This window comes from Amblyomma mixtum, chromosome 10 (genome assembly GCF_055824585.1).
Source record: "Amblyomma mixtum isolate Tamu chromosome 10, ASM5582458v1, whole genome shotgun sequence".
NCBI lineage: Eukaryota > Metazoa > Arthropoda > Arachnida > Ixodida > Ixodidae > Amblyomma > Amblyomma mixtum.
This window is the reverse complement of record NC_143021.1, coordinates 186089039-186101949: the sequence shown is the minus strand read 5'-3', so window position 1 is coordinate 186101949 and position 12911 is coordinate 186089039. Positions and strand designations below refer to the sequence as shown.

The window sequence follows — 12911 nt, the reverse complement described above, 5'->3', positions numbered from 1 at the left end:
GGGGGGGGTGATGAACGCACACTGCGGGGAGGTTGCATGATGGAAGTGGTTTGGGCTTGTGTGGCGTCCCTGGTAGTGGTAGCCCCTGGTACATCATTTCGAAGTATTTAACTCAAATCACATTACTAATGGCCTCATTGGATGCGCATGGCCGACTATGGGGAGCAGAGGTGCTCTGGAATTGACCTGATTCTAACGACATACGCCATGTCAGCATAGGTCTTCTGTATTCACAGGGAGGCCGATTGCTTTCAACATAAAAGCGACTTATGGGTGATGCTCTGTACACGCCTGTTGCAAGACAGTTCTAAGTCGTGCACCCCTTCTAACAGTTTTAGGTAAGACGACATCGCTGATCCGTACTTCGTACATTCGTAACGCCTAACATACTAGAGAATATTAAATGTGTGAAACACTCTCGGACTGCCAATGTTCGAGGAAGGGTATTGAAGGCAATGGTAGTGGGTGCACTTCAATGCAGTTGCACAACATGCCGCTTTGTAGTTCCGAGCATCTCAGGCAGAAGTTGGAGTTGTTGCAGACGCCGCAGACGCGATCGATCCCCATGCAGTTCCTGCACTACAGTGACATATCTAGGAAAGGTCGAACTAGGTGCCGAAGTGCCTAACCTTCACGTATTAAGGCGAAAGCCTTTAATCACCTCATACTGTCTTTAGCAGACGCTCTCGGCAGCCGTGTCGACAGCGGTGTCGACAGACGAGTCGGCAGCCGTGTCGACAGACGCGTCGGCAGATTTGTCCGCTTTTCGGCGTCACTGCTTAAAAAGAAACTGCGCCGAGGGTGGCAATCGAACCAGAGCCTTTGGCATTTGAAGCGGAGACACTACCACTCCGCCACGAAGGCTCAAGGTTCCAGCATGAATAAAGGCGCATATAGTGAATGCATGGGTTTCATAAATAAAATAAAAGGAATAAAGTGAAGGAAAGGAAAATAAAAAATAAAAATAAGAAACTAAACAAAAATAAAAACAAAATAATAAGAAGGAATAAAAAATAAAAATAAAAATAAAAAGGAAAAAAATATGAAAAATAACCCGGAAATGCTTTCGCCTTGCAGCACTTTAGAGAACCAGAGTGCCCCCTGAATTTTTATTTTGGTATACAGTCACTTTTGATGGTCTGCTTGATGCATTTAGACCTTCTGATGTGCCGAACATGAATTATTGAAATGCTGTTGGTGGCCGTCGTAACATGGACAAAACGCAGTGAAAGGTTGTGATCTCAACGTTCCAAACTACGCAAGTTGTATTCTCGCTATCTTGGAGGATAACAGGGCGTACACTGATATTGCACAGTTTTGTGATAGGGGTTGGACATTCTGGTGCACTTCGCTCCTAGACATCAATGGCAATGATGTATTTATAGGGGTTTACACATTCGTAGAACATATAACTGGCTTGCCTGGTCAGGAGGTTCAGGTTGTCAGTTGGTTGCATTGGTATAAACAAATCGGTATATGCCGGGACACTTCACGCTGTCATGATCATTGACAGGACTGAGGACTCGGCTTATATGCGCCGTCTTCCCTTTGCCTTCCAGCTAATGACCGATACGAACCCGTCGTTGTGACCTGTTTCCTCTACGTGATGGAAATGTTGATTACGGTGGAGCAGCTTTCGCCTGCACTTTTGTCTCATCCTTGTGAAAGCACGCACGAGTCTTGAAGGAGTATATGATTGCGCGTTACGCCGATACCAATTCAAAGAAAGTGCTACTGACTCGGAAAAGATTATACAGAGTGTATGCAGACGCTTTCGCTGTCTATAGGTCCACAATAACATCTGGCATTTGTAGCGCCTCAGCAGCTATTTCGGGCTGGATGAACCTAGCTGCATTAGATAATTTCAAGACAAACGCTAGGTGCATTTACGACGGCGCGAAGTAACTCCCCCCGCACTGTAACTCGTACAAGGATTCGCCGAAAGCTTCGTTTTCAACACAGGAGGAGAGAGGATAAATGTAAATGTACATTTCCTCTAACTGAACATTTACATCATGCTCACAAATTTTGTTCGTTAAATTTATTTGTTTTGTCTCATGGTGCTTCAGGTACGCAGCAGAGGTGGAAAACATTGGCGTTGTTGCGGCAAGAGGATGGCTAGTCCACGTTGGCAGTGGTTTGCAGGCACTGCGATGTGTTCATTCCTTCCTAGCCACTGCAATGCTCGTGTGTTGTCCCATGTTGTCCATCGCTTTTGCCATGATGAGAAACACCAGCTCGCTTTTACTGCACCTGCAAATGCAAAGCCCAGAAAAAAAAACATTCGACAGCGCTCAAGAGTTTAGCTGCGCGATGCGCACGAAGAAAAGCTGAGTGCGGAGGCTAACTCTGCGGGAATGTGCACTGACTTTGCGATTCGTAGGTCTGTGCGGCTGCATTTAAGTGTGTTCAATACCACTATTTCTGAAAAATCAACGCAGTGTTTCAACTTTCAGGCAATGTTTGAGAGAGTACCCCAATGTGACTTATCGCTGTAAGTGAAGCTGAGTACGTGAGCGAGAAAGATACTCCTATGTCTAGATGAGTGACAAAAGCGAAATTGGCTGCTAGGAATTCTTACCTAAATTACAGAGGACACCGCCCCAAGGACATGCTGCTCAGCTCCGACCCAAGTGGTACAACTCGGGGCCGTAAAGCAGGCTAAAAAGGGCTTCTGGACACCTAGAGCTATCAACAACTCTCAAAGTCTCAGCTCTTGAAGATGAATAAAGTTTTTCCTTCTCCGCTTGCTCCAAAGGACGTCCTGAAATGATGCACAAATACTAATTTCGAAACAGACCCCATTGGTGCATTCCGGATGTGATGCATCCAGTGAAATTACAGTGAAATTACTACATAACACCGCTCCTGATGATATCCTCAGTCTCTGCATTACTGGGCATCACAAGGATGATAATTGCTCAAACTAGCCACGTACATCCACACATACGTGTAGCTCTTATCTATTAAAACCAACCAGTTTAAAATATATTATTATGTCATACAGTCAAAATAAAGATCATTCTGAGGCGATAAATGTTAGGCCTTGATATGAAAGCCTTCGATATTCACGCGAAGTTGACTTCGTAATCAGCTCTGGCTTCAAGCAATGGTGCGCTCAATCGCGGAGGCAACGCATGTGCACACTAGCTTCCAGGCACCGCACACAGATGGCACCCGAGGCTATGGCTCCTCATCATCAGCTTTTTCCACTGCAGCGACGCCATGAGGTCTCGCTATCTATATTGCAGTCAGTATCACTAGCTCCAGCTGCCGAACGAACAGGAATTGTGGTGGCGTGTTAGTGAACCGTAGTTGGTGCTTTCACGTGCTGCCACCAAGCGTTGCAATTTTAGCACTATGGACAAGCACCTTAATAGCTACACGGCGGGGAGTTAACCCTCATACACTGAAAGCGTGTGGTGGGCAGGAAATTCAACGTGGTCGAGAAGTGCGTCCGAGGATGCTGGAACCAAAAGGATGCATTCAGAAACAAAGGCTGCAAAAAGGGCGCTTTCCGAGGCAAGCCGTGCGAGTTTCCCGACCTGGAAGAAGAGCTGCTGTGCTATGTGATGGAAGTGTGGAACAACGGCTGCGCGCTTACAACAGACATGCTGCGCAGCTCCTTGTGGCATGAGCGTGCACCAGAGCGCAGCATCAGCTGGAGTCGAAGTACTTCGCGAGTGACGATAAGTGACGAATGGACGTAGAATAAGTGCCCGTCATTCCCTTATTGGTGTGTTTGTACTTAAAAAAAAATTTTTCCCGCACACGCGTGTATGGGTCACACCCCGAAAACTGGCCCCCTGATCTGAAAAAAAAAATTGCGGCGTTTACACGTACGCGTTTATACGGTATATCCACATGGGTTGGTCCCTATTAACGGCCATGCATCTAAAACTCATAAACAGCAGTATTTAGAAGACATCTCTTGTTATTTTATTAATAGCAAGCCGGTACCCAGATTGGGAACAGGTACAATGCTTGCACGTATTAAGGGTTGATCAAATGTTCTCAAGAGACACTATCTGCTCTTGAGCACTGTAGCCATGCAATTGCTACATCCCCGAGTATCCTACCACAAGCGGGGAGCAGTGTCATCCCAAGGAGCTTTGCAGCTTCATAGGCACCTCACGTGCCCTCGCATGTATGTCCACATGCCTTCGAAGGCATATGGAAGCTTGCTTTGAAGAAGCAATTAAATTTATTTCCATGCAAGGCATGGCTTCAGATTTATTGCAGCAGTCTGTTTCTTATGGAATCCACATTCGGCTGCTTATACATTACATTCCAGGCTGTGTTGAAGAAGCCGATTAAATTATTTTCCTCCAGTTATACTTTCCCACAACTGCGCGTGCGGATATGCCAACGTGAGAAGTTTGGTCTGAAATGCCGAAGCGCTAGGCTATGGCGCAAAGTAAGTGAATAAGGCATTTTTCTCGTGCTTCACTTGCTTGCATCGCTTTGCAGCTTTGCCTTAGTGCAATAAGTGTCCATGAGGTCCAGTACCTTTTTTAAATATTTAATTTGTTCGCACCGCAGAGGTCATTGGAGGTGCTCTATACGCAAGCGGCTTCATGTCCGTGCACGGAAATATAAACCATTAATAGACTTCAGTGTAGACATCCTCTCCATTCTAAATTTACAAGGGGGTGTTGGTACGCTACCCCTCTGTGTATCTAAGGTGTTCTGGCGCAACTCATGGAGCACATTTGTTCATTGAAACCGTTCAGCGCAAACAGTGCTACACTCAAGAGACATGGATGATTGTCCCTATTGGGCGGAACATTGCACGGACACTGTATTCATAGCTGAAAAGTCAGCGTGGCATGGAGAAGCGAGCGCCTTAGTAGGTAGGCGAATAGCTCTCAAACAAAGCAGAAATCTGTGGTTTACATGCCGCTGTAGCTCAAGATTTTGTAGCGAAATTTTGCCGCAATTACAAATTCTTTGCCTTGGACATTAAAAACGCATCTCCTCTTCTTGAGCAGATGAGGTTCGCCTTCAGTGCCTCCTTTGTTTGCACGCATTATGTCACTTCAGACGCCTTGAACGAGATATGTAGAGTTTGAAATCTCCACTCAGCTCGTCACAGATGTTGCCTACTTTCAATGCCTCAGTATATTTCGCACGGAAACTAAAATATGAAGATCGTGCTTTAATTTAATAATTTTTTCCGTGTTTTGATTGGACAGTGTTCTATGCATTGTTCACCTTGGCGCTACCTGCGAAACAGATCCAGCCAACATATAAGTCGCAAAGATTTCATGATAGGCTACGTAATGTGCTAAACTAGGCGGAAGCTGTTGTCGTGCTATTCGCTGATATTTGTTGGCGCCTATGGCTGGAAGTAGAAGTTTATGACCAACTTTGTGGTCACCTTGCCATCACTACATTCACAAGCTCACCTCAGGTCGTGAATGCGTGAGGTCACGTGAACGAATGTCGAGTGTCTACGTCACGGAATTTTTCTTAGAACAGTTTATGTTGTAAAAATTTACTTCCCAGTGTTTTAAGACAATGGCTGCATGCGAAGCTTTTTTAAATGAAGATGCAGGTTGGTCAAGTGACCGAATAGTCTGTAGAGGGCTACCCATTTCTTGTTCTCAGCTATTTGTATCGGTGGCTCTTTTCATCGCCCTAGCTGCTGAAGCGGGCTGGCTCTAGTCGCGGGATCCACGTGACGACTGCACAGATGACAATGCCACGGGCGGACCTTCACTGATGGCTCGATAAGCAGAGGCTATTCCTCCTGCTAATCTACAAAGGCAGAGCATGCTCATTACAAATTCAGCAGCTTCTGCAGTTTTACAGGTGATAACGGAGTTACTAGGAACAAGAAAACAATATAAGCTGCATTGCTTTGCTGTTTGGAGATGTCACTATGCGATGGGGTGCGCAGGTCAATGTGTAGTGAGGAACATTCAATTGCTGGTGAAAGAAAGAACAACATCGTTTTGAGGCCCACGCCGGATCCGGGCTACACTACGCAGGTGGGCACATGAGATCTAGAAGTCTGCGGGATAAAGTGCTGCATCTGCAAGTGCTGCGGCGGGCAATCGTGCTGAGCCTTGGCTTCCAAAGAGGACGCCGAGTCTGCGCTGGAAAAGGCGGTGAGCGATGTTAAGGACATCGCGGATGGATACGTACTTTGGACACAAGCTGGGTCGAGTCTCAAAACATTGAGACGAGAAGGAGGGGTATGCATATATCAAGTGTGAGAATGAAAAATGCCAGCAGATGTTAGGCCCAGAAATGTTAATCATTGTTGTTTGCTGTAGTAACAGATGACATATCAAGAAAAAATTCTGTGGAAGATGAGCGGGTAATCACGTGTTCTGATAAGGTAAGGAAACGTGCAGTCGGATGGGGGGCTATACTTATGCTTAAAGTGAACACCGGCTCCCGGCTACACTACGCAGGTGGGCGTATGAGATCTAGAAGTCTGTGGGATAAAGCGCTGTATCTGGTGCATGAGAGGGTTAATTTTAGGTATATGAGAGAGAGATTTTTCATGAAATTGATGTTTCTGGGCTTATCACACTAATTACTGTCGTAAATCGTCAAGTTTAAAGTCTCAAAAGGCTATGAAAATGCCGTAAAGTGCGATTATTATGAACCACCTGACACCATTTGATGTGTACTGAAGCTGTGCAGCACTGGGGTGGTTTTGCAATTCACCTACATTGAAATAGAGCCGGCTTGAGGAAGCGGGGATGTTGTCCCAGGGGCGTTGAGATAACGTGCACAGCGCCAAAGCCGTTCAGCTGCCGTGGCGGGCTACTACAGACACCCTGATATTATTTAATGTGCTCTAGAATATCATTGTACATCGGTGCTTTAAGCCTTCGCCTCTATCGAAACAGAGCCGTCACGGAAAGTATGATCTGTGGAACTCGCCAAAGTAATGAATAATTTATATCAATTTCGGGTGGTGGAGCACTGTGCCTCTCAGCAGTTTTAAAAGTGCAGCCAACACACACAAACACCCAGTTGAGAGACAAGCACTCCAATATTCCTGTGCACTTCGAAAATTTCAGGAAATACTATACATTAGACAATGCCTGGGAAACAGGAAAAACCTCGAAACATCACAGCAAAAATTCGCGCGAATACACAAAAATTAGGGTGGGTGTATAAAAGGAATGAAAAATAATAGCGCCCGGCCCACACCAGCGAGAGTGGTCACAGCGAAAGTTCGCGTCAAGACACAGTGTAGTATGCAGGCATGTAAGCTAGTCTCTACTCACCTTTTGTGCCGCAGCAGCAGTTAGATCACAGCAGATTCACGTAGAGGAGCTCTGCGCTCACGAGAAGTCGCTGCAGGCAACGAAGGGCCCACTGCTGCAAGCTGGGAGGTGCGAAGCGGCGGGTGAAAGTGCTCAGCCTTGGCTTCCAAAGAGGACGCAGAGTCTGCACTGTAGAAGGCGGTGAGCGACGTTAAGGACGTCGCGGATGGATACGTACATGGGACACATGTTGGGTCGTAGCTCAAAACATTTGAGGCGAAAATAGAGCGGCATGCAATATATCAAGTGTGAGAACGGAAAATGCCAACACATGTTAGGCACAGAAGTGTTAATCATTGGCGTATGCTCTAGTAACAGAGGAGATACCAAGACAATTCTATGGAAGATGAGCGGGTAATCATGTGTTCTTTTAAGGTAAGGAAGCTTGCAGTTGGATGGCGGGCTCTACTTAAAGCGGCCGATGCCTTGCCCATCAAAGTGTACTACCAATAATGGCAATACACTGTAAATTAGATTCGAACAGGTACGAACTGATAGGGTCAAAATTAGCATTCTTCATTGATTTAACGCATTGACTCTTCAGGTAGACGCATAGACAGAACTGGTGGAGACTATGGCGAAGGGCATAACATTAGAGCCCAAGCACCACGTGTAGCGTAATACGCACCCTACTATGCACCCCGAGGGAACAATGTTAACGGACGAGAAGCAATACACACAAATCTCGAATACTAAGGCGAAATCCTTTAATGGCTCATACTGTCATGACCAAGACGTGTTAGCAAATTTGTCCACATTTCAGATTGGTCGAAATGGTCGTGACGTCACTGCGGGAGAATTTTGACGGGTGCCCATCGAAATATGTGAGAGTTACTGCGCAATTTCCTTTCCTCAAATACAATTTTCGACTGGTGTCCACCGAGACATGTAAGAGAGTTACCGCGTAATTTCCTTTCCACAAATACAATTTCTTTTTCTTCATTACGGCCCCTCTTTCTCTTTCTTCTTTCACTCTACTTCCTCCCTTCCTGTACGGTCGATTCAGGTGTCCACCGAGATGACAGAGAATTACAGCTTCATTTCCTTTCCTCAAAAAGCGTTGAGGACAACATCACGTCGAACGAGTGGTGGCGTTTCGTGGGCTCTCTGGCAGCGCTACAACACGCTGTTTCACTCCTAAAGGCAAAGATTAATCGTCATTAATTGGCAGTTAATTAATGCACCAACAGAAAGTGAAGTGAACACTCGCGTAGCAAAATGCAACACTCAGGTTTTCGCCTTTCATCACTTTAGCCGCTAAAGTTCTTAGTATTTTTTTTTACTCAAACTGGTATGCATTCGAAATGACATGGCACGCAGGCAAAAGTTTAAAACGCAGCAAGAAATACCACTGTGATGTATCTCCACAGAACTTAGGCTGCAGGTCTCAGGGGGATAAATGGCGGCGGCGGTCGTCAGTAAAGCAAGTCACAGCAAAGGACCCACAAGTATAACACAGGATGACAGAGGAATGAGCTTTGCGTAAAACGCAGCTGCGGGTCCCCGTCAACTGGTGAGTCAACAGCATGCGGCAAAAAGTACCAAGCTCTTGATGACCTCCTCTTTCGGAGTCCTGCACAGCTGTCTCCATCGCGCGCAGGGGTGCGCATCTGTTTTCTTCTCGCGCAATCAAGTCACACGAATATTCTCACCCATGCCATACTTGTGTTCATAGCAGTGGTGTAAATTCGCTTCAGCCCAATGGGCAGCAACACACCTTGGGACGTCCTGGGGACGTTTCAAACGTCCCGCGGACGTCCAGTGCAGTTTCAGTGCCTAATGGGAGCACATAGCATACAGGACAATGAAGCGGTGTCTTCTTACCTTATACGCCCAACCGCTTTTAGTTTGAAGCCAGGTTGTCCTTGGGATTCGTTTCCACTGACGCGAAGAAGTCTCTGCAGGCAGCTGGCACTACACTGCTGCCGCAAGGTGCCGGAGGGAAGGCGATTGAGCCTAGATTTGGGTTCCAAGAAGGGCACTGAGCCTGGGTTGGAGACGGAGGTGTAAACGATGTTAAAAAGTACGCTGTGGAAGGTAGCGATAGAAGAGAAACGATAGGTGGAAAGCCTAGTATAATGAGCTGAAAGTGAACGTCATTGACCAGGTGTTTTAGGGATAATTTTCACAAATTTTGAAAGAGTTTTTTGGATAAAAACATAGCATTTGCAACACGGTATTAACTCTTGGCGGACACCAGAAAGCCTTTGAATAGTCATCAGTACTAAGCTGGTGAACTAAATTTTGATGACTAACATTTTATCTATCACAGATGGGCAACTGGTAGCAATCAAAGAGGTTTGCAGCAGGTCATTTGTAACAACCATATCAGTTTTTAGCATTTTGAGAACGTGATACCCTCGCCGCTGCGGGTCGAGAAAATCTGGTCGCATCATGCGAAAATACATGCCGTGTCACAAGCATGCAGGCAATGCAACTTATAAATTCCATGTAACTGTTCAAAAAATCCGTATTTTGTAGAACCACAGCGCCAACAGTAATTGCGTTTTCGAAATTCTAAAAATTTATAGGCCTACTACTAACACCTGGCTACAACTCTCCAATAATTAAAAAGTCAATTATTAAAAATTAATTAGGCAGCTTACTATTACAGACGGCACACTGGTGTTCTGGTGTCTGCCAACACTGGTAACACTAAGCCACTAAGCCACAAAAGCCATCTTTTTCCATAAAGTATTCATTTTTTCCTGTTTTGTCGCTGGAGACACGCAAGAAATGTTCTCTGAAACAAATGGTATAAGTCAAGTATAGCAGCATGGATAGGCAACTTGTGTTAGGTGCAGAAATGGCAATGGGGTCATTCTATACAAACTAGCGTGGACTTTGTCCTCAACAATCTCAATTTTTTAAGCAAATAATGATTCAGTGTGTCGCTATATGAAACATTATTTTAACTTTTTCTTGGCGAAAAAATGTTTCATGCTGTGGTCGCCATGTGAAAGTTATCAAACATTTTTCACATCGATTTTAATTTTTGTATGTGAATAAAAGGCGTTAAGCTTTCACAACGGTTCATTGTAAATTAATTTTATTTTTTTCTGAAACATGCAATACAGAAAAAAATGTGCTAAAATATGGGTTTTTAAAACTTTTGCAAATTTTGTGTTCTGACAGCCATCATTTCAACTATTTTTTGTTTTCAGCAAGGCAAAATCTGACACGAAAGTTTCAGCGATCAGAAAGTATAAGCCATGCCAGAAAAAAAATTCGCTCCTGGCGAATGATTTCTCTTCTCAACATATTCGGCCTTCAGCTGCAACTGAGCACACGCACAACCTTACCACGTGACATTAAATGACATTTTTTCATGCAATCTAATGGAATACATTTTGACTGTGGCAAGAAATAATTTTACAACTCGAGCCCCAACACCCTACTCAGGCTTTGCACCGTGCCCGGTCTTCGCTGCAGCGTGCGCTGGAATTGGCTGCTCTGAGCACATTAACGCTGCACTGTGTTTGATCTTCCCGGAGTTTTGGTTCTGAAAGGTAGGTTAGCGTGTTCATCCAGTATTCGACACTTGAAACTCTTGGGCCACTGGCAACACTGCAAGTCGAGCGTGAGCAGTTGAGGTAGATGAAGGCGTGATCTGATTAAACGCTTGTGCTCCATTCAAACCCAGCGCTTTTTCAAACAGCCCTGAGAGCACGCCTTCATTTGCTTGAGTAATTTATTGTATCACCAATAGATAGACGGACCGCTTGATAAGTGTTGTCCGCCCATACAAATAGCTCAAGGGGATCAGTATTTGAGTTTTGCATGGCCTCTGAAGACTGGCTCTTGTTTGTAAGCGCCTTTCTCTCCAGAAGGCGGAGATCTAGAGTGTCCAGCTCGTTCGCCCTGACTTGTTTCTGTCATGGGCATTGCCAAATGCACGAAAAAACCACTTTATTTTGCTCATGGAACATGTCATGATCTCTAGGAGCTGTTTTTCCTCTCCTTGTTAGCATACCGCAAACAGCGCTTCCTGGAAGAACGGCTGCTCAGCGCTGGTGGTGGAGCTCTGCCTGCTCTGCTCGTGTTCGGACTGAAAACGCCACCTGAATGTGATAGCGCTTATCGTAGTTGCATGATGGGGAGCGTGCCTAACAGCGGTCTTTCGTCCTCATCTCCAGCTACCACGCGGGATGTCCTGATGGATGCAACGGCAACGCGGCCGCTTCATTTTTTTTTCTGACATTCCTTTCAGCAGATTTCTGTATTGCCGATTGTAGCAGCGCAGCCTAGCGCACCATTGCATTCAGGCAGTGCAGCGCTGCATCTGTGTACACTTTCAGCCGGCTCCAGCGTGCACTGCATTGAAAAACAGACACGTAGCAACACAGGAGTACCGCATTTACTCGCATAATAGGCGCACCTAGTTTGGTTGTGAAAAACCAGACTTTTTTTTATTTCCGCGCATAATAGGCGCACCCCGAACTTGGAACTGTTATCAATACTGTATTTACATCATTGCAAGCCGACGCTCCCCCCCCCCTCCAATTTTTATTTTAATAAAGTTTTTGCTGAACTGACCACTAGTCTTCACTATTGCTGCTGCCGTCGCAGTTGCTGCGGACCCACAGCACATACAGCATCGCGTGGAACAGCCGCACATAGTTTTCAGGGATGCTCACTTTAAGCGTCTGTTTGGAGAGCTTCATCTACAGCCAGAAACCTTCTTGACTTACGCGTGGACGAAAACCACGGCGCTAGAAGTCGAAAACGAAAAATGTGGCACGCCACAGTCGTAACTACCGCACTTCTCGTCCAGGCCGAATTTCCGGCCTGCCGCACGCTTGCCGTGTTCGACAGCAAACTCCCATCCTTGTAGCTATTAAGGTGCTTGCCCGCCGTGCTAAAATAGCAACGTTCGGCGGCAGTACATGAAACCCACAACTACGATGAACAGGCTACCACAGATACCGGGCCTTTGGCAGCCACAAAAAACTGGAGCTGGTGATGCTGATGCCCATAGGAATAGCGAAAGCTCGCGGCAAATAAAAAGTTGATGATGATGATCACCTAGGTCTCGGGCGGCATCCGGGGGCGGCACCTCGAAGCTCCTGTGCGCGCATGAGGCCTCCGTGATCAAGCGCCCGTTGCACGCAGCCGGAGCTGATCGCGGAGGCCAGGTGGCGTGCATTTCGAAGGCTATTCCTGCGTGGGTCGTGGGAAGTTTCGGTGGGGCCCTTACAGGGTGTTTTTTTTAAATATTCCCTTTGGGAAAATGGTGCGGCCCGTACACGGGTGCGCTTATGCGGTATGCTCAATTTTGCTAGTCGAAAAATTTCTGAAAATTTTACCCTGCGTAATACGAACACCACGAACTTTAAGCATTTTTGAAAGAAAAGTGCGCCTATTATGCTAGTAAATACGGCATATGCATTGGTGGAACCTACTGAAATACATACCACTGAATGGTACTGAGCAACGCACTGTCTTTGTTTGTTTGGCTAGGACCAGATGCATTAAGCGATTCATTAAATATTCTATAGTTACAAGTTTTCTGGTAGACAGGGGTTTGCTATAATTTCGAAATGCTAGCGGCCACAACGCAGAAATATTTGCGCCAGAAAGAACCTCGGATAATGATTTTCATAGTAAAGCAATTAACATTTT

The 12911-nt window shown here is 45.9% G+C and overlaps 1 protein-coding gene across 14 annotated transcripts in view; it reads right to left on the bottom strand.

Annotated features, from left to right (window-relative positions):
- Positions 1-2018: 2018 nt before the first annotated feature.
- The window catches only part of LOC149327959 (uncharacterized), an 80388-nt gene continuing 69495 nt past the window's right edge, over positions 2019-12911 (bottom strand). For 9 of the 14 annotated variants that reach the window (XM_089563036.1, XM_089563035.1, XM_089563029.1 and 6 more), the window contains 4 exons: positions 9114-9276; positions 7251-7418; positions 2582-5760; positions 2019-2253 (listed from right to left, as the gene is read on the bottom strand). Coding sequence is in view for 5 of the 14 variants with exons in the window: in XM_089563039.1 (XP_089419165.1) it covers positions 7271-7418; positions 9114-9276 (311 nt within the window). In the remaining 9 variants the exon portion in view is untranslated. Of the gene's footprint in view, positions 2254-2581; positions 5761-5818; positions 6102-7250; positions 7419-9113; positions 9277-12911 lie in introns of those variants that run through there. The other 5 variants (XM_089563039.1, XM_089563038.1, XM_089563040.1 and 2 more) reach the window with 5 other exon arrangements.